This window comes from Colossoma macropomum, unplaced genomic scaffold, assembly GCF_904425465.1.
Source record: "Colossoma macropomum unplaced genomic scaffold, Colossoma_macropomum, whole genome shotgun sequence".
NCBI classification, from domain to species: Eukaryota; Metazoa; Chordata; class Actinopteri; order Characiformes; family Serrasalmidae; genus Colossoma; species Colossoma macropomum.
In genome coordinates, this window is record NW_023494807.1 from 32,956,317 (window position 1) to 32,978,777 (window position 22,461).

At 39.6% G+C, this 22,461-nt stretch overlaps 1 protein-coding gene across 1 annotated transcript in view; it reads right to left on the reverse strand.

The window, feature by feature from the left end:
- LOC118797422 (netrin-G1) overlaps window positions 1-22,461 on the reverse strand; it is a 104,153-nt gene that overhangs the window by 42,638 nt on the left and 39,054 nt on the right. Inside the window, exon 2 of the mRNA XM_036556771.1 lies at window positions 5,746-6,389. Coding sequence (XP_036412664.1) covers window positions 5,746-6,389 — 644 coding nt within the window. The remainder of the gene's footprint in view (window positions 1-5,745; window positions 6,390-22,461) is intronic.

Sequence of the window (22,461 nt, forward strand, 5' to 3'; positions counted from 1 at the left end):
GCAGCGATTACACACACACAAACACACACACACACACACACACACACACACACACATACATACATATATATATATATGTGTGTGTGTGTGTGTGTGTGTGTGTGTGTGTGTGTGTGTGTGTGTGTGTGTGTGTGTGTGTGTGTGTGTGTGTGTGTATTTTTATTGGTTCATTCATCCTGAAATTTTTAATAGAAAGGGTGGCTGATAATTCAAATTATGTCCATAAATTTAAAAAAACGAAGGTTTTGTTCCCGACAGCAACAATATATATGAGACAAATCTTCCATTATAAGTTAAGCAAGTATTTTAAGAAAGTATTTCTCTGATATCAGTGTTGCAAAGGCTAATATCACAATAATGATTATTATACAATATATTATACAGCCCTAGAATAATTGATAGCAGACTCTAAATAATTCATAATGGTTATTGAATAATTTACAAAGGTTACTGTTCATAGCATTAATAACTGAATCCTAGGCCTGAAGTTTAAAACATTAAACGTTTAAAGTCGAAAAATCAACTCTGAACACAACAGAAGCGTAAACCGTTCTGCAGGAAAGAGTGAAAGTGTGAAGTGACGGTTGTTTATGGGATTAAAGTGTATCAGACAGTGCGGTAATCGTAGTTCAGAAGCGGATGGTTGTAGGAGGAGATTGTCTCTCTACCCCTCCCTCTATTCCTCCCTCTCTTTCTCCCCAGCCTCTCCACACATCAAAGCCTGGCCCGCCCCGCATGCCTTCATTAAACACAAACAGCAGCCACTTAGCTCCGCTTTGCTCGGATTAGCATTTCAGAATGGGCTCCGGAGCCACAGGTCCAATGTATTATTCACTGTCATTACAAACAGACTCATAACTCAGCCTGGCAGCGAACACAGCCACTCGCTCGGCCCACCGACCAGAACCGCTCAGCACTGACAGACCAGCAGCGTTAACTCAGCCACATTAGTGCGTTATACACAGGAAAAATACATTCAGACATGCACATTCTACACCAAGCAAATCAGCGCTTTCAACACAGCAACTTATTTTCACAAATTTTACACGCCAGCTGCCATTTACAGCGTGCGAAGATTTCATTATGAGTGGATGATCAATACACTGTTAAAAATGAGGTCAGCTCAACTCAAACCGATATAGTATCTGATTACATGGCTTTTCTTGAGTTGACTCAACTCGAAGACACCAGAGTTCACACAAGTCAAACTTCTTAGTTGAGTCTCTTAATTTTTTTGTTCTGCGTCTGAGAGAAATAAATAAAATACGTTTGTTTTTATACTCAATTTCTCCACTAGCCAGGACTCTCTCCAATACACAATCCTAGTAGACATTTTTCCTCTTGCGTACACATTTATGGATGGATATGGCACTGCTGGGGCTCAAACTCACAACCTCCTGTTGGGGTGATGGCTTAAAGCCTCAGCGTACTTCTTGTGAAACAAAATTCTCGAGGGTGACGCGAAGCTGAAAGCGCCTTCGCGAGCTTTTTTTGTGTTTTGGTTTTGTCGCGGATGCTCCACTAATGCAGGTGACGCTCTATGATAAGTTCAATGACAACTTGAAAACGATTCTATCACAGTTCCAACTATGGCGAGTCCAGGATACTGCGACTATTTAAGGTGGAACGGGAAAATTTGAACATGAAGCTGGCAAATAGGGAGCCAACTTCAGCCTCATCCTGTTGTGAACCAAAATAAAAGATAACCTATATGTTTTGGTGCTTAATACCAGTTAGTAATACCGAATAACAGACTTAACATCTTACATTTAGGAGGTATTCGTTGTTTGTTTAACAGAGAAATATTGGCGACTCTGCCAAAGAGCTCATTGTACTTCTTTCAAAACGAACCTCTGCAAAGTCATCCATCTTTAAACCCTTTTTAACTCTGAAACAGTTGAACTGTAATAAGGCACAGTGACCTGCATGTCTCTTCTGACCATATTTTTTTTTCTTTTTCCATTTTATTCATGCAGAATTGATGCACACATTGGAATCAAGTGAGCTAAAATGGCTTTATAACCATAGTTATCATCTTGCCTCGACTCAGAGATCTACTCCTCTGTGTAAAACTCCACACTACAGGAGTTTTGTGCTGGATTTTACTTTTCACCACATCTGCCTACAGCATCTCACACTCAGGCATTTGTTTAAGTCCAAAGAGCGGTGACGGTTTCCATTCCGAAGTGGCCGCACAGCTGAGTGGTTTCGCTAAAGCCAGCGTGAAATTTATAGGCCCAATTTAAGCCCAGCAGGCTAACAGGTTCTGTGTCAGTCAAAGCTTTTTAGAGTCTATAAAGGCGTAAATGTGACTTACGTACTTATATAATGTCTCCAGCCCAAAGTGCATTTTAGATTCATCATAATCCCGCAGGCTGCCCAGGGGTTAGCCAGCAGTCGAGCTAGAAAAGCACGCTTTCAGCAGAGCCGGGAGGAGTTTAGCTTAGCATTTCCATTTCAGAGATGCTCTGATACAAACGCAGCTCCATTTACATTAAACACACAAGCCGTTCATTAAAGATGCGCAGTCATATTGATGTCGTCCAGGATTTTCTCTCTGGCAGGGCGACGGGTCCCCGGTGGTTATTATTTAATCAGCGGTAAATGGTCTTAATTAGTAGATTAGTCTCTTTCCAATTAGCCGCCACTCTAATTGCTCTAATCTACCACCGCAGTCCTCTGCATCCTAATTTGGAGACCCACATTTAGACTCACCGAGGACCAATCTGACGCGTCATCATGAACTACGTTATCCTCACATAAACCAGCCGCTTACGAGCCACTCTGGCCCAATTTAGGGAACAGCTGGTGTGTTTTCATTTCCATTGTGCCATCATCCGACTCGCGGTGATATTTTAAGCCGTGGTTTGCCTTTGAAGCACCGCAGGAGGCAGACTAATTGGAGTGGATGCATAGCTTCTGCACACAGACTGTCAGTTACTGTTTCAGCTGAAATTCTGCGTTAGAACCGATAAGGAACCGAAGGAGCACTGGGCCTTGTTCAGGATCAAGAGCAGATTTGACCACCTGAATGATGCACAAATTCATGAAACTGTTGTGCAACATCGAAACAGACGGCTTCAGTGCGTGAAAACAAGCGCCTGTGCATCACCACTTAAGTTACATGTAACTGTGCAAGGGACACGCCCCAATCAGCTCTCATTTACACATCATTTACATTGCATCACACCCTAATTCATGCAGAGGTTTCACAGTGAGCCAGTAAAAGCAAAGCAGCTCATGAGTGAAGGGTTGGAGTTTAGGGTCAAGCTGGGATTGCACTGCTCCCCCTACAGGCCAGAGCTTAAATAATGTCAAAAAACTGTTGAAATGCATAAAATGTGATTTTAAGTGAAATCATCTTAAATCTAGTCTATATATTTAGCATTTCTTGTTGTAGAAAACTGTAAGATTATTCAACATAAATGACTTGTTTTAAGTAATTTTATGTAGTGCAATTGTCTTATTACAATGAATTAAGATGCTTTAATTAGACAAGATGATTTAAAACAGTAAAAACAGTCTTACTGCATTCTTATAATGAGAACTATTAGACATACTGACTAAATGTAAGATTGTTCACTTGCTGAGATATAATTTTTTGCAGTGTAGAAATCTGATATGACTGTGCAGAGTGATGTTTTTCCTAAATGACTGGCTGGTAGAGCTGTGTTAATGCAGTGTATGAGCTTCTTCTGCACTGGGAAGAGCATTTACTCTCGTTACTGTAATTGAGTACAGTTCTCCCTGTAACGGTACTTTTTGGAGTAGAATTAAATCGTAGTACTTTTACTCATATTTGAGTTAATTTTTAATAAAATACTTTTACTTCGCTACTTTAATTTTCTTAACGTTGCAGAGTAAAAATAAAGGATGAGAGAATCAGCTCAGAAACCAATACGAACGAAGGGCGGTTAAAATTAAAAGATTCACCAATCAAAAAACAGCAGTTCTGTTAGGAAAAACAGTACAGAGATGACCAGTTTAGTGAAGAAAGACAGAGGAGAACTGAACCAGCACACACGAGGAGCAGGCCGTGTCCAAACGGTCATCTGTATTCATTTAACATGAACTAAAAAAAGCGGCCGAACACGAAACCTGCTGAGATCTGCTCTCACAACTCCACTCCAGCCTGCATTAACCGAGCTAGCTGATCCGAGCTGAACAGGTACCGTATTTATGGGTTTCTTCTTTGTTTTATAATGATTCTGATTATTACATTGGAAACCTGCTGAGTATATTTTATTACAGTGTCTGTCAGCTACTTTAGTTAACAGGTGTCACTCACAGCCCACAGGTTACCGTTTATACAGCCTAGTTTAGCTGCTGTTTGGAGATAAACGGTCGTGAAGACAAGAAATCTAGTCTAATACAGGATCTTCATCAACTCTGAGCAGCGATTCTGTCGCGCTGTTGTTGACAGGCCTGATCTGACCCCCCCCCCAGCCCGCCCTCTTTCCCTCTCTCTCTCTCTTCCTCTCTCTCTCACTCTCACTCTCACTCTCTGTCTCTCACTCTCTCTCTCTGTCTCTTCCTCATTCTCTCTCTCTCTCTCTCTCTCTCTCTCTCTCTCTGCCTTGGTGTTTGTCTTTAACTGTGAGAGGCTGTGTAGCCGTTTAACTGTGAAAAATGCAGTAACAGTGTCTGGTTCTGTATGAAGTGATCAGCATGATTAGTGAAAGATCAGTGCTGGGTAAGTTGCTGATGTTGCTGCTGATTTTAATGGTGTAAATGTTTTGAACAGATGTCAGTAATAATGTACAGTTTGAGGGCTGTGAGACGTTCACACCTATTAACGTAAGCTAGAGTCCAGTAAATGTACTCATTGAAACAGTAACATCCTCTGCACAGCCTTTCAGGGATTCTGAAATACTTTATTGGAAACAGATAAACTAGGACGTCTTATATAATCGTCTAACCATGAAATGCATGCAGTTTAATGTAAACCTCATTCCTTACACAACTCACAGAAAACTAACTGTGATCAGTCTCAGCTCTCAGAACTGCAGCTTTAGTGTTTTTCTGTACAGATTATTTCCAGTGATGTAGCCGAGTAGCTCAGAAATATGTTCAGGTTGTGACAGTGGAAATATGAGAAAGTAACTAAGTAACTCAGTACTTAAGTAGTTTTTCAGCGAACTACTTATTTACTCTAACTTGAGTAATTTTATTTACTGATACTTTTACTTATACTTGGGTAAATTGTCACTACAGTAACAGTACTTGTACTTGAGTAGGGATTTTCAGTACTCTTTACACCTGTCATCATGTCAAGTTTGTAATAATAGAGGAACCTGTTTTGGTGCTATGTAAACTTAAATAGAAGGTTCTTCTAGGGTCCTTTAGTAAACACAGTTCTATATAGAACCCTGAACACTAAAAGAACTCTTTGCATGATTAAATGGGTTTTATATGGATCGATATAGAACAGTCTGTAAAAAGGTTCTGTATAGCACCAAAAAGAGTCCTTCTATTGTTACAGGCTTGACATCATAACAATAGAAGGTGCACTACAGAACCCTTTTTAAAAAGGTTCAATATCGTACCATATAAAACACACTCTGCATCAATCTGAGGAACCCATCAAAGATCCAAAGAACCCTTAAATCATGCAAAGGGTTCTTTTAGTGTTCATGATTCTATATAGAACCACTGTCTTCACTAAAGAGTGTAGGTACTCAGCAAGGCTTGCTACGTGAATTCGGTGAATTGAAGGCAATGAGTTGAAGCACCAAACATGTTTACCTGCCCTGCACTTTGATGTCCGAGATGGCGTAAAAGTATCTGGACAGGTTGTTCTCGTCCACCATCGTGGCGCCTGTAGCAGGCCGTAGGAGCCGGATCCGCAGGTCAGTGAGGGTGAAGAAGTCCCTCAGGTTCTTGGTGGTGTCCAGTTGGCCATACAAAGAGGCCATGTTGTGCAGCCGTGGTCCGGCGAAGAGGGCGAAGCGGTCCTTAATCTCGAAGCGAACGGTTTTGTCGTATTTCCACACGTACCCTCGGGAGTAGTCCTCGGTGCAGATGATGTCCAGCAGTGTGCGCTGTGTCAGTTCGTGCACCGCCTTTGGCTCCATGGTGAAGGCGTCCAGGCAGTCCGTGGCGTAGAACTGGTACGGTTGCCACGTCCTGCCGAAATCCAGAGACTTCTCCAGAACCATCTGCTCGGGTCGGCCCGATTCGAAGGTTATGACGATGTCGTCCGTCAGCTCGATGGTTTTGTTCCAGGACAGGGTGATGTTGACCTGCAGGGGCTTCGGGTATTTCTTCCACGAGGTCGACTGCCAGAAGGTTGTGGGGTTTCGACCCTCGAAGTCGAACATCAGCTCAGGCGGGTGGGCGAGCTCCTCCGTGGCCGCGTCACATTCATTGTTGCACATGTACGGGTTCTCCTGCAACAACAAAACGAGAACAGGTGTTAACGAAGCGAGCTCCGCCTTAACATTCGAGATTTCATCTTATACTTTTGGTGATCATTTCAGATTCGTAGCTCACTGAAACACACACTAACACACCACCACCACGTCAGTGTTACTGCAGTGCTGAGAATGACCCACCACCCAAATAGTACCTGCTCTGTGAGGGTCCATAGGGGTCCTGACCACTGAAGAACAGGTTGACAAAGTATGCAGAGAAACAGATGGACTACAGTCTGTAACTGTAGAACTACGAAGTTCTACTAAGGCTGATGGGTGTATAGTTCATTTAAGAACCTTAATTTTGAGACCAAATAAGATACCAGCCTTCACTCTCCAGAATAAAGATCACATATAAAAAGGGGTTTTTCAAGGGTTCTGGAGTAAAGAAAATGGTTCTATATGGAACCATGAACACTCAAAAAACCCTTGGCATTATTAATGGGTTCTCTGCATCATGAAACGGTTCCTCAGATTGATGGAGAATGTGTTTTATATGGTTCTATGTAGAACCTTTTTGAAAAGCGTTCTAGTTTCTTCTAGGCTTGTGATCGTAACAACAGAAGAACCCTTTTGGGTGCTATTCAGAATGTGCTCCATCTATAGTACATTCTCCATCAATCTGAAGAACCATTTAATGATGCAAAGAACCCTCATTAATCAAAGGGTTCTTTAAGTGGTCATGGTTCCATATAGAACCCTTGAGAACATAAGAACCCTTTTTTAAGACTGTTCTTAACTGGCTCTAGGCTTGGTTAAGGAATCCACTGCTCAATGTATGCAATACATTGAAAAGATCTAACGCTGTTCTAAAATTACTGAGTGAAAGAAAAGGACTCATGTTTCAGCTGTAGAACTACAGGATGTGATGATATAATCACTTCCTGTTTATTAGAATTGATTTGTTGGATCGTAACAGTACAGTTGGTGCCATTACAGTCGTCAGTGTTCAGGAACTTTTTTAGATAACGAGCTTAGACATCAGTTCAGCTCATTCCTACCCAACTGCCCTGCTGGCTGCAGAGCCCTACACTGTTAGAAATGAAGGTTCTGTTCAGGTACATTTTCGTTCATCAAGGTACAAACGTTCCCTCAAAGCTCCAACAGTGGTTTTAAGGTCTGATTGTGCACCTTAAATAAGTTTTTCCAGGTGAAAAGTTGGTATTTGTACCTTTTCATAACTGAATGTTTTAAACAGAACAGTAAAATAAAAGCCTGGAGACGAGACGGGGTGTGTGGAGTCAGTACAGCTTAGAACATATCATTTCAGTGGATTATGGTTCAGTTATGTTCCCTGACTAAAGGTACTGAGATGGAGCCATGAGGGTTCCACCCCAGTGACAAGAGGGGCACTGACCCAGTGACAGTCTAGTACCTTAATTTCTGAGACGGTACACTCATAAAAACAAAGGTGCCAGAAAGGGTTCTTTGCACAATGGCTAGAACCTTTGGTTCCTTAAAAAACATTTCAGAAACCACCCTTAATAAAAAAAATAAATAAAAAATAATAATAAAAAAAAATAATAATAATAATAGTTAAAAAATATAGGGCACTTATACACAAAGCAGCTCAAAGTGTTTTATGAATAAAAAAGTAAAATTAAGTAATAAAAGCAAAATTACAGCAAAAGCAGGAAGAGGAAGAATAAAACTAACATGATCAAAACAAAATTAGGTAAAATGACAAAAGAAATAAATGACAACCGTATTTTAATTAATACCTACACACTTAAAAGAGATGGTCCTTCAAAGGTTCTTTAGTAAAAAAATGGTTCTATGTAGAGCCATGAGCACTCAGAGAACACTTCAGACTGATGAAGAATGTGCTACATAGAACCCTTTTCAAAAAGGTTGTATACAGAACCATCTACAGCACATTCTCCATCAATATGAAGAACCATTTCATGATGCAAAAAATCCTTTAATCATGCAAGGAGTTCTTTGAGTGCTCATGGTTCTATACAGGACCATTTTCTTTACTCAAGAACCCTTGAAGAATCAACATTTTTTAAATTGTAGGTTAAAAAGATGAAGTTTCAACTGATTATTAAAAATGTGAACTGAAAAAGAACAAAATGAGGAAAAGTAAAATGATAAAAAAAATTAAATGACAAGCAAATAAAATAAATTACAGCAATGTTTTAAATAAAAAACTGTACATTTTTAAATGTTCTTTAAAACGTGTACTAGACTCGTACAGCAGTTGTAAGAGGTGTTGAGTTCCACAGTTTAGAAGCTTAAAAACAGACAGGAGCTTCTCCACTTCAGCTGGTAAAGAACCTTTAAATTGCGTGGTTTTTACTTTGAGGTTCTTCACATTCACCAATCCCGTTTCCAGACCTGGTCCCATCATGAGAAGGTGCGTCCAGATGTTTGGCTGGGACCGTACGGAGCACCACATGAAGTACCGCAGCAGAACAGTCAGGTTCCGTCTCTGCCACCCAGACTGTAAGCGTAATTGATATTCCTGCTAGTTGGCCGTTTGAGGTTGGAGCAGAATCCCAATGAGTAGATGTTGGAGGAACGTGGAGAACTCGATGCATTTTTCATGGGCTCCTGGCGGCTCCTACAGCAGCTGCGCATCAGATCAGCTCCATTAATCGGCATTCGGCTCACCTCTCGGCCGCAGCTCAGAATAATGACAATCAGCCGTGAACTTCAATACAGGCCATTCATCTCAGCGCAGCGCACGCTGATTACTACAACGGGACAAACTCGCTGCCGCTTTCAGACACAATCAGCAGCGGAACATAATTACAAACCTCATCAGGGTCCGTTATTACCAGCATAAAGCTTAGTTTTTGTTTGTGAATCGGTTTATAATGAAATAAGGACTGAAAAGAGAAGTGGATGACGCTCCCTCTCAACTCTCCCTCTTCACTCAAGACCGATACATACACAACATGTGATTTTTTTCTTTTATTATTTTTAGACCTTCTTAAGAACACAAAGCTGACTGAAATATGAATGAAGTTGCATATTTCCCTCCCTGTATTTGAGTGACAGTGTACAAAAATAGGAATACAGTTGTGCATCAGGAAGGGAAACTTTATGCTCTTGCAAACTTGCCACAGATTTAGATAGAAATACAACCCCAATTCCAAAAAAGTTGGGACGCTGTGTAAAATGTAAATAAATTTAAGTAAAAAACAGAATGCAGTGATTAGCAAATCTCTTAGACCCATATTTTATTCACAATATAGCAAAGAACACATATCAGATGAGAGACATTTTACCATTTCATGAAAAATACTAACTCATTTAGAACTTGATGGCAGCAATGCATCTCAAAAAAAGTTGGGTCGGGCTGGAAGGCTGGAAAAGTAAGTGGTACTAATAGAAAAAAAACAGCTGGAGGAGCAATTTGCATCTAACGCACATGACTGAGTATAAAAAGAGCATTTTAGAGAGGCAGAGTCTCTCAGAAGCAAAGATGGGCAGAGATTCACCAATCTGCGAAAAACTGCGTCTAAAAATTGTGGAACAATTTCAGAAAAATGTTCCTCAACATAACATTGTTAATACTTTGAATATCCCACCATCTACAGTACATAATATCATCAAAAGAGTCAGAGAATCTGGACAAATCCCTGTATGCAAGGGACAAGGCCAACGGTCAATATTGGATGCTCATGATCTTCAGGTCCTCAGGCGGCACTGCATTAAAAACAGGCATGATTCTGTACTGGAAATCACTGCATGGGCTCAGCAACACTTCCAGAAATCATTGTCTGTTAACTCAGTTTGCCGTGCAATCCACAAACACAAGTTAAAGCTGTATCACGCAAAGAAGAAGCCATATGTCAACACGATCCAGAAACACTGCCGTCTTCTCTGGGCCAAAGCTCATTTAAAATGGACTGAGGCAAAATGGAAAACTGTTCTGTGGTCAGATGAATCAAAATTTTAAATTCTTTTTGGAAACTATGGACGCCGTGTCCTGAGGACTCAAGAGGAGAGGGACCGTCCAGCTCGTTATCAGCGCACAGTTCAAAAGCCTGCATCTCTGATGGTTTGGGGGTGCATTAGTGCCAATAACACAGGCAGCTTACACATCTGGAAAGGCTCTATCAATGCTGAACAGTATATAGAGGTTTTAGAACAACATGTGCTCCCATCCAGACAGCGTCTCTTTCAGGGAAGACCTTCATATTTCAGCAGGACAATGATAAACCACACACTGCATCCATCACAACAGCACGGCTTCGCAGAAGAAGAGTCCGGGAGATGAACTGGCCTGTAGTCCAGACCTTTCACCAATAGAAAACATTTGGTGCTTCACACAGTGAAAAATCCAGCAAAGAAGCCCCAGGACTGTTGGGCAGCTAGAATCCCACATCAGACAGAAGAGGGGATGGTACACGATGGTGGACACGGCCCTGTCCCAACTTTTCTGAGACGCGTTGCTGCCATCAAGTTCAAAATGAGTTAATATTTTTCATGAAATGGTAAAATGTCTCACTTTCAATACCTGATGTGTGTTCTATGTTCTATTATGAATATAATATAGGTCTATGAGATTTGAAAATCACTGCATTCTGTTTTTATTTACATTTATTTACATTTTACACAGCGTCCCGACTTTTTTGGAATTGGGATTGTATATATTTTTTAAGGAATATTATAATTCATAGATGAGCTTGGTCACCAAAAATAAGCTGACAGATGGTAAAAGATAGTCTTGAATATGTAACAGCAGCCCGATTATGATTATTTATATAATTATTATTACAACCCCATTTCCAAAAAAGTTGGGACGCTGTGCAAAAAGTAAATAAAAACAGAATAAAATGGTTCTTCAGATTGATGGAGCATGTGGTGTATATGGTTCTATATAGAATCTTCTTGAAAGTGTTTCTAAATAGCACCAAAAAGTGTTCTGATATTGTTGGAACCATTTCTGATATTGCTACACTGTCAAGCTCAAACATTTCATGCTTAACCATTAAAGCGTGAAATAGTTGAGTGTTAATGGTTCTATTAGAACTGTTTTTACCCTTGAACCCTTGAAGAACCATATTTTTTAGGAGTGAAGATTCTTTTGGGAAACACAGCCCAGGACAGCAGTTCTTGTATTTGTGTCCTTTTTCGGTCTGTCCTCTGGCCCTGCTGAGGGTTAAGTGCTCTACTCAAGGACACCGTGGCTGTGTCCATCAGCTGGGGTCAAACCCGACACTGCTGACCGCTGAGTTGCCTTCGTTAGTTCAGAGTCACGAGTCTGATGTTAGAGTGCTGAGGATGTGAGTGTACAGCTGTTACAAATGCAGCTGTTTGATGAATTAGCATTAGCATTTTTGTTGACAGAAAAGTAATAGAATTTACTGCCACCCTCCCCAAACTGCTGCTGCAACACTGTGTGTGAGTGTGTGTGTGTATGTGTGTGTGTGTGCGTGTGCGTGTGTGTGTGTGTGTGTGTGTCAGGACTGAAATGCCTTGACTGTAGAAAAAACAGAGAGAAGCAGTTCTGCAGTTCTGACCTCCAGGACCAACAAAACACTCCTGACTGTGTGAAGTGAGTCTTATTAAAACCCCAATAATCATTATTTAAACTGAGCAAAGCGTTTGTTTCCAATTCCTGATTAGGTTACATAAAATTAGAGATGAAAGACTGCTGATCTGTTCATCATGGAATTTTCACACAAAGTTATGGGTAAATGTTTTCAGATCATCCAAACAAATAAAAAAATGATATACACTATAAGAATGAGACATATAACATGAATATAACGTCATATGCTCACACAATATATATATATACATACATACATATATATTACATATACATAGGCCATTATTAAATTTTTTACACATACATGTAGTAGTTATATATATTTATACAACAGTTAGTTCCAGCCACACAAGCTGATTGGTTGAGAGGCGTTCTAACTGTGCTGTTATTTCACCATAACATCACTGGTTTTTCACAAACACTGTATCACTCCACTGAGATGCTGTTGCTAAGCAACGACTCTGACAGCTGTAGGAGACGCTCCAGCCGTTTGAACGTTTTTACTTCTTACTTTGCCACAAACAGAAAATGGACACTTTTAAGATCACATTTGACCGACAGCCGATTTGGTCAGACTCTGAAGATGAGACGACACTAAATTCCCAAACTGTCATCACCACTGAGCAGCTTTTCAGTCGGCAGCTGAGACAGAAGAACAGCTGAACAACCTGGAATCAGCCAGAAATTAACCCAACACCATTCGCCAAACGTGTAGTCTGATCTTCAGAGTCTGACCAAATCAGACTGAGCCATAAAACTGCCGCAAAAGTTCAGCTCAGTTTTGTCAGTTTGATCAGTATTAATGTTGTTTTGTTCCAGCCAGTCTGTAAAGTATCTTACAGCCCATTTAGTTTGGCGAATGGTGTTGGGTTAATTTCTGGCTGATTCCAGGTTGTTCAGCTGTTCTTCTGTCTCAGCTGCCGACTGAAAAGCTGCTCAGCGGTGATGACAGTTTGGGAATTTAGTGTAAGGAGCTGGAGAACGAACTGCCGGCTGTGCAGCGAGTGGGCGGAGCTCGTTACTCTGACGCAGCAACAAGCTGCTCGTTAAGGAACTATAATTTGGTGAAGGAACTGCGAACATTAAAACATATTAAACGCCGCGTTCACGGCCCAGTTTATTAATTTATTACTTTATTTATTTAACTGTTGTATAAAAGCAATAGAACACTCGAGGAGTGTGTTATCACCAATAACATCACAGCTGTGATGATCTACGGCGACCAAAACACAGCCGTGATGTTATTTCGCGATAACACACTCCCTCTGTGTTCTATTGTTGCAATTGTTATTATTATTATTATTATTATTATTATTATTATTTAATGACATTATTATTTCAGTTGAATATCACTCTTTTACTGGTTCTTAGCCGCTGCTGTTCACTAACTTGTCATTTGTCAGTTTTTGACATAATTTAATAAAATAATGCCTGTTGCCCTTTGTGTTGCATGTAAACTATATGATGAAAAGAAAAGTCTAAAATGACTGAAAATCTGGTTCCATTGACTTACATTAAAAGTAAAGTATGTTTTTCCTTCTCTTGTAAAGTTACATTTTGGAGATACAAGTGTTTTTGTGACAGCAGCAATATGAGCCATAGTACCCTGATATGTACTATAAGGTACTATATATATTTATTGTATATCATATATATATATATATATATTACGTATACATATATACATATATATACACATACACACACACATATATATATATATATATATATATATATACATAAACTGTTGTGTGTATATATATATATAAAACCTAATCTGGCAGAACTGAAGGTTCTGAAGGTTTGGATTGAGGGGACGGTGTGAAAATGACCCACTCAGTCCAGAACAGTATCTCATTAACCTCACTGATACTGAGGGTGTGTCACCTCTCCCCTGTCCTGTGATTTAACACACACTGACTCACAGTGTAGAGAGTTTTACACTCTCATTATGGGTTCATAGCCGACAGGGGCATTAATTATTAATCATATTAAATTAAGATAATCTCAAACATGGACTATAAAGTACAGACAAAAATCAGGCTCATTAACTATGTGAGATTAGTGATAGTAGTCTGTGGAGATTAGCAAAGAGTCTGATGCTTGAGGCATGCAGTTAGCACCATGCTAATTGGTGGAGTGTAAATTTCCATTACTTGTTAGCTACATTAGCTCTGGTAGCTCCGGTGCTAAAACTAAAGAAGCAAACCTTAGACACCAAACACAACCTGACTGATCTGAATACAGGGTTCTGTACAGGGTCGTTCATCAGGGGACTCGTAATGATAATGTACCCTCAAAGACACAACAGTGACCTCAAGGTCCAGTTGTGAACCTTCAGTTTAACCCCTTAAATGGCCAAAGTTTTACTACACACTTCTATAACCTAAGAATACACACTTAAAGCACATAGGTCTTTAAGGGTTCTTTAGCAAAGAAAATGGCTCTATATAGAACTATGAACACTCAGGGAACCATTTGCATGATTAAAAGGGTCTCTGCATGGTGAAATGGGTCTTCAGATTGATGGAGAATGTGTTGTAGATGGTTTTTGAAAAGGGTTCTGCTATTGTTAGAATATCAAGCTTGTAACAAAAGAAGAACCCTTTTTGGTGCCTTTTTGGAACCATATACAACAGTGTAGCTCAGGCAGTTTGCATTAAAGTCCCTGTAGTTGCTCAAAAATAAACGTTAGTATGTAATAAGCCTGCGATTTTAAGGGGTTAAAAGACAGAAATACATTCTACGTTCATTTTCCATTTCCATAAAATGGTTAGAGGGTCATCTGTCAGTTTTGACCATCACTGTAAGATGATCCTTTAGGCTGCATTCACATCACCACAAACCTGATTTTTTGCCTTCTTATATGGAAAAAAAATATGGAAGTGTGTTTTTATATATTTGAAATACAATTCAAACACCAAAATGTAGTTCACAATATTTTGCCATATTAACCAAATATATTTCAAATATATTCGTTTTAAAATGTTTGGGGAAATATTACACATAAAAATGTACCATACAAGAATAAGTGTGTGAAAATGTGTTTATCAAATCCATCTGAAAATGTATGTAAACATCCAGAATCCTGTCTGATGCTCTTCACTGTCTGATACCTTTAGAGATGAATTTGTGTTCCAGTATCTTCATTTTAAATCTGATCAAACGATCCTTTAACAGGACAGAAGCGAGTGTTTGGATATTGATACTCTGTGAAAATGCAGTTATGATCTGATATCTTGTTTATGTGAACTACATTGTGTGTGAGAGTCTGACTGCAGACGTACATGGTTAATGTAAAGCACAGTGCAGATCACAGAAGTCAGTATGTTTAGTTACATCTGTAACCTTCATTACACACAACTGAACACAGATGATAACTAATACTGATAAATGCATTTAAAAATGTATTTAATAAATACATTTTGGTCATTTTCATATGTTGCAAAAATACTTGAAAAATACCTTTGGAATATTTTTGTACAGACAGACAGACAGACAGGTTTACAGACAGAAAGATGTGCCAAATGTGCAGAAGACAATAACATTACAGCTCTAAATGAAGTTATATTCAGTGGTCATAGTTGAAGATTGTGGTGCTGAATCTGTTTGGTGTGTTCTGGTCTTTAACACTGAGAGAACGTTATTGATCGTCTGTGATGTTCCACTGAAAGGTTCTCACCCTCTTTATCCAATCACACCACTCAGCTCTGAGAGTTTACACCTGTGTGTGTGTGTGTGTGTGTGTGTGTGTGTGTGTGTGTGTGTGTGTGTGCGCAGCGTTGATGATTCAGTGTTGTGTCTCCTGAGCTTTCACATGGTCTAATTCCAGTGGAGCTAAACCCACAGATACCCCCCCAACCCCACCCCCTATCTATACATTACAGTAAAGCGTATTTAGTGTAATTTAGTGCACAACAGCTTAAATGCAGTACGATGCTACGTTCACACTATAATTGCTCAGATCTGAATCGTCCTAACTTGCAGTGGTGGACGAAGTACACAAACTTGAGTTAAAGTAGAGACACCCAAGGCAAAATATTACTCCAGTAAAAGTAGAAGTTCCTCCCTTTAGACCTCCACTTGAGTGAAAGTACAAAAGTATTTGCCTTCAGATGTACTTAAGTATCAAAAGTAAAAGTACTAAAAGATTAATTATGGCTCTGATGTCCTGTTATCATTTCTGTAACAAGACTCGCTTCATTAACTCATTTTAGGTGAAAATACTCCAGTGTCTCTCTTGGTAAACCAGTCTTTTAATAGAAGGTCATTAATTAGTGATGCTGATGTCTATTAAAATTATCATAATTACAAAACACTGAAGGGAAACAGTTTCCATCAGGCAGAACTGAGTGGCTCTGAAATCACTTTTTACAAACAAGCAAAGTTTCAGTTTAAGATTAATTTGAACTTAGTTACAAGTTTAAGTTTAATAAAAACTTTAAACTCAGATTCACAAATGAGTTTCCTTTACTAAACTGCATCTTAAGGTCTCTGTTCATAAACATAAACTAGACAAAACTAATTTACTATAAAATGAAATAGTGTTTGTATAAATTCAGAATAAAGACCCGTCAGTCACAACTGCATATGAATACATATTTCTATATTGTGGTCTGTTTACGCAAAGTTAGGTTAGTTCATCATTTATGTTGAATAGACTCTCCCAATATTTTACACTGCTGCACTGATGTTGAACCGTGTGCTGCACTGGGTCGGTATGACCAACAGGTCAAAACAAGCTCAAAACAAAGTGACCGCTGTGCCCTGATTGGTGTTCTTCTTCGCACTTTTTTCATTTTTATACACACATAACCAAAAGGAGCGACAGATTTCTCATAATGTAGTGGAGTAAAAAGTGAGATATTTGACTTTGAAATGTAGTGGAGTGAAAGTAAAAAGTCGCCCAAAATTGAAAAACTTTAAAGCAGTAAAGTACAGATACACAAAAAAACTACTAAGTACAGTAATGAACTACATTTACTTCATTACTGTCCACCTCTGCTAACTTGGTGGTTCACATTCGTGTTGTGACTCAAACCTGTCATTAATGTGAACCTGCGTCCTCAAACGAGCACATCTTAATTATAACATGTAAATTAACCACATGCATCATGAGCAACAAACTAACCAGCAGAACAAGCCTTCGTCATGAAGACAATCAGCTCTAAACTGCTCTCAGCTTCATTACTAGAGCGAGACAAAGGTGAACGAGGCTCAGAAGCTTTACACTGTTTATTGGCACTAACTTCAGGTTTGGTGCTGCTGCCACGGTAACAGTGAACGATGGTGCACATGCAGGAATTCCAATCTGAGGTTGCACGGCTACAAATCCGATACACATCTGATCTAGAACCACTTATGAAAGTGGCTCAGGTTGAAAAAGTTTGAAAAGATCAGTTCTGTTCATATTAACTCATAAGGAAAAAAATACATTCCAAATATTTGTTATATTTGTATTAGTTATTATATTTGTTTAGCTGTAATGAAGGTAACAGATGTAACTAAACGTACTGACTTCTGTGATCTGCACTGTACTTTACAGTAACCATGTACGTCTGCAGTCAGACTCTCACACACAATGTATTTCACATAAACAAGATATCAGATCATAACTGCATTTTCACAGAGTATCAATACCCACAACACTCGCTTCTGTCCTGATAAAGGATCATTAGATCAGATTTAAAATGAAGATACTGGAACACAAATTCATCTCTAAAGGTATCAGACAGTGAAGAGCATCAGACAGGATTCTGGATATTTTCATACATTTTCTAATGGATTTGATAAAAACATTTACATAGTTATTTTTATATGGTACATTTCTGTGTGTAATATTTCCACATACATTTTAAAAGTACTGTATTTTAATATATGGTTTGGTTAATATGGCAAAATATTCTGAAAATGTATTTCAGTATTGATTGAAATGTACTTGAAAGTATGTGTCTATATGTCTTCAAACTTTATCCGTCTGTCTATTCACCCATCTATCCGTCTTCAAACTTGTCTGTCTGAATCTATCTATATGTCTGTCTATCTATAAAAGTCTTTCTGTGTGTCTGAATCTATCTTCTGTCTGTCTGTCTGTCCATCTTCAAATCTGTCTGAACCTGTCTGTCTGTGTATCTATCTATAAACATGTCTCTCTGTCTGTCTGTCTGGACTGGAGGAATGAGATTTTTACCAAATCATCACTTTCATCTTCTGCCTTTTTGTCTTCTTCTCAGGTCAGAGAGTCTCTGTAACTGATCAAAACTAGCGACTGAAGTTGAAGGTGGACTTTACCTGAATAAACAGTGAGAAATGTATCACCCTCTACTGGTTTGTGCTCAGAAAATTAGAAGAAGGCAGAAGTGAGCTCATTAGCATGGCTGACAGCTCCATCAGCGCGAGCAGAGAAGAGGCGTAATTTCCGAAGCTGTTTTCTATTAAGCCTCTCTGATCCGCAGCCTGGACGGGAACGCGGCTGTGTGCGACGTAAAGGTCGCGTTAGATCGCTTGCTAATGATGTCATCCCCTCCGCGAGGCCTGCGGGGTCAATCCAATACGGCGCGTCACTGAGCCAAAGTGGCTGCTAAGCTGTGGACGCTAAAGCGTTCATCATAAACGTGCTAACCTGCGCTAATTGAGTGCTTGTCAGGCCCATTAAAGGCGTCCTTTATCATGTCAGTGGGTGACTCCTAAACTAGCGGTAAAAAAGGCTTGAAAGAGATCAAAGATTTTCTCCTGGGTGTTTTTCTGAAGTTTGGTTCAGAGTTTTAGTGCCACACGGTGTGGAGCACAGGGCTCTGGTAGACCAGGAAAGCATCTTGAGATACAGTTCATTTCCAGTCACTCTTTCCCTCTATTCCAGAGACTCACTTTCAGTTCCTCAAAGAATCTGCAGACACACCTCCAAAGTTCAGTCTTAGAAGCTGGTTGATCATTTTCTGAAGTAATCAAACACATTCAGTGGTGTTGAGGTCTGGACTCTGGGGTGGTCAGTCCATTGTTCAGCTTCTTTGTTTGATGTGTCCGTCTCCTTTTCTCAGTGAGGTTCTTCTTGACAGCTACACATCCTTTCAGACCCACAGCGCTGAGTCGTCTCCTCACAGTGGAAGGATGGACAGAAACACCTGTGGATGTTTTCAGATCTGAAGCAGCTTGATTTTCTCCTCTCTCTCAGAGATGAAAGCTTTAAGTGCTGTTTATCTGATGGGGCAGTTTTGGGGTCTACCAGCTCTTCCAGGTGGTTGTTAGGAGCCACATTTTTTCTGTAGCTTTTAATCATTTTTTGAGCTCCAGTTTTGGAAACTCACAATTTTTCCCTTGGATTCTCTCCTTTTTCATGCAAGTGGATTATTGATATTCCATTTATATTCTTCTTATTGCTGAATTTTTACTCCATAATGTTGGGCCTGATTGGGAATGGTGTGCTTGTATACAGCCATAGGAATGATTTGGGTATGGCCATCTACTGTACTTAGGTTTGACCGAACGAACAGCCCCTGAGCACAATTTCTGTTTGTCATATTTTTCATCTCTCGTTCCTCCCGTAGACTTCAATTCATTTTTGATCCTATCCAAACTATTATTTCTTTGCCCAACAGCCACCAAACTGCATGTACTCACTCAGGGCAGATCTTCAAACTCTACTCCAGCCACACTGACCCGCACTCCTCTACGTGTCGTTTACATGCAAAGATTTTTGCCAATCTGATTGAATTCATTCTAATTACAGATTCAGACTGAGGTGTTTATTCTCACTCTACTCTACAATCTGATGGAAAATCTCCATTTACATTCACACTATGAGTAATCAGATCCAAAATTACACACATATGTAGAGAACCGCTTAGTGTAGACGTTACCATGACAACCAGCATCACGTGAGTCCAGTCAGAGTGAGACGAGCAGCAGTGAGCACCGCTTGTGTTTTTAATTACTTTAAAATGATGTCAGACTCAGGAAAACGTCCTTCACACGTCCTCATTAAAGACGCCCGAGAGGAAGACGTCGTGTTCTGAGACACATAAGCTGGACGTCCGTCCCACCGCTGTCTTTTAAAGATCAGAACATAAACTTCGTCTCCTCTGCAGACCAGTTTCTGCTCCGCCATGTTGAACGGTATAAACTTTCACTATGACGTGACGAACATGATCAGAACGGACTTAAACTTTCCGATAGGGAATGTAATCAGATACAGGCGTTTACACGGATATTATTCTTCTATTTAACGGATTATTTACAGGATTACCCACCTCGATCAGTCAGATAGAAACTGTATTCCGAATGACCCCAATCTGATAAGCCTAATCCAATTGAGGTGCGTACATGAATGTATTCTATTCCAGTTGATCTATTAGTCTAATTATTAATGGATTATTAGGCTGCATGTAAACGTGGCTACTGTGTCATTTTTTCATCCCTCGTTTCTCCCACAGATCCCCATTCATTTTAAACAACACCTTGCAACCCCCTTAAAACACTCAGTAAACACCCTGTACATCATGGCAACCTCCTAGCAACACCTTAGCAACCAACCTAACATAACAACTGCTTAGCAACGCCTTAGCAGATGCCTAAGCTGTGTAATCACGCTGCATTTTCAGGAAATGCACTATTCCAGTCTTCTCTCTGTTCTTTTCAGGAATCTCCTATGTAACGCAAATTAAACTGACTTCAAAGTAACAGCTACAATCTCATGACTCATTCCACAAGATCAGTGCCAAGTAGTCCTGCTTTTTAAATTTTAATATATATGTAAATTAATATATTTATTCTTGCAAGACACTTATTGGCAGGTTTTTGTTCCTAATGGCCCTCTTTGTAGAGACGACTCTAGTTGGGCTGACTGAAATAACGTTCACGTCGTTCTCTTCCGTGGTGGCTGGATTACGTAACACTGGAGCCGTTCTAGGAGTCGTTCTAGCACAGAAGTTAAAGTGAGATGTACGAGGAATTTCCGAGGAAAACCCTGAGGAGATAACGGATGTGTGTTGCGGTGAGGATCTAACAGAGCCGGGAGAGACGGACAGGCTTTAGCCTCCAAATGATGCTTCCGGTGACGGAGGAGGGACATCAATTCAGTGTCCAGTGACAGCAGAGGCTGATGAATGTGTTCAAACTGCCCAGCAAATCAGTCCAACTGACAGATGCTTCAGCACGGAGCACAGATTACACCAGACTTCCTCCATCTAGAGCCTTCATCATCATCATCATCACCACCATTATCGTCCTCTACATACACACATCCTGCACTAAAATCAGCCTAGAGACTCTCTCAGACTAGACAAAGACCAGAGTTTTATTTAGGTTGAATGAATAACCGACTCTAAATGTAGGTATTGTGATATAAACCGAGTCTGTTCTACAGTTTCTCATTAGGCTGAATGAATAACCGACTCTAAATGTAGGTATTGTGATATAAACTGTCTGTTCTACAGTGCAAAAAATGATATCTTGGCAAGTGCACTTATCTTAAACATAGTTGATATATCTAATAGAGTGTTTTAAGTCTATTATAGAAACATGTGAAAATATCTGAGATAATTTGACTTACTACAGTCACCTAAAACAACAACAATGTCCAGAATTAGGTCATTTTTACTAAGTTTAATCAGTATTAAAATGAGAAATCTCAGGTATATTGTCTAGATTTAAGATTGATTTATTTGCCGAGCCTGTCTGACCTCACAACAGCAGCTATAGTTATACAAAAATTAATTAAATACAATTAACCTATGATGAGAGAAAGTGGACGAAGCCTGGATAGGTTAATTACGTTTGATTAACTTTGTAACATAAATCAAATGTATATGTAAACAACAATAGATCGCTAGACTTCTGAGAGTCAAAACATTTCATTGATGTGTTTGCCTGATACACATTTCCTCAGATTCAGGTACTGAATGTTTTGTTTATTTTCATGTATTAAGCTTTTTTAGGACACTAAAACTTAGGATAAATCTTAGATGGGAATTCTATAGATTTTTCAAAATGTCTGCATAATTCAGTGGTTCAGAAGGATTCGGAGTGGTCTGGTGTGAAATGGTTCAGGTGTCTTTACAGTGGTGGTGATAGGAACCAGGGGTTGCCATGACTACAACACAAATATAGACATTTTATTTACTATCCAGAACCACCAGTGAACCTACACGAGTCTTCTGAGTTTATATGGAATGTTGATGATGGAAAATAGTGGAAAATCTGAAATAATAAGTTTTCTTTGGGGACTATTTTGCCTCACAACACCCTGCATGTATCCCTCCACCATGAATGGAGTTTAAGTTCTCAAAACTATCATAAAACAGTGTCTCAGTCATCAGGCAGTGAATTCATAACCATTTCATGTAGGAACTTTCTGTGAGGGAGCTTTTAGAGGTGGACGTCTGGTTCCTATCACCACCACTGTGAACAGTTCTGACTCGGCAAGTTTCTCTAGAACAGAGCGTTTCACACCAAACCACTCTGAATGACTCTGTTTACATCTTAACCATTTAATTATGCAGGAATTTTGAAAACTGTTATGCTGTAATGCTCTTAAGAAGCCCT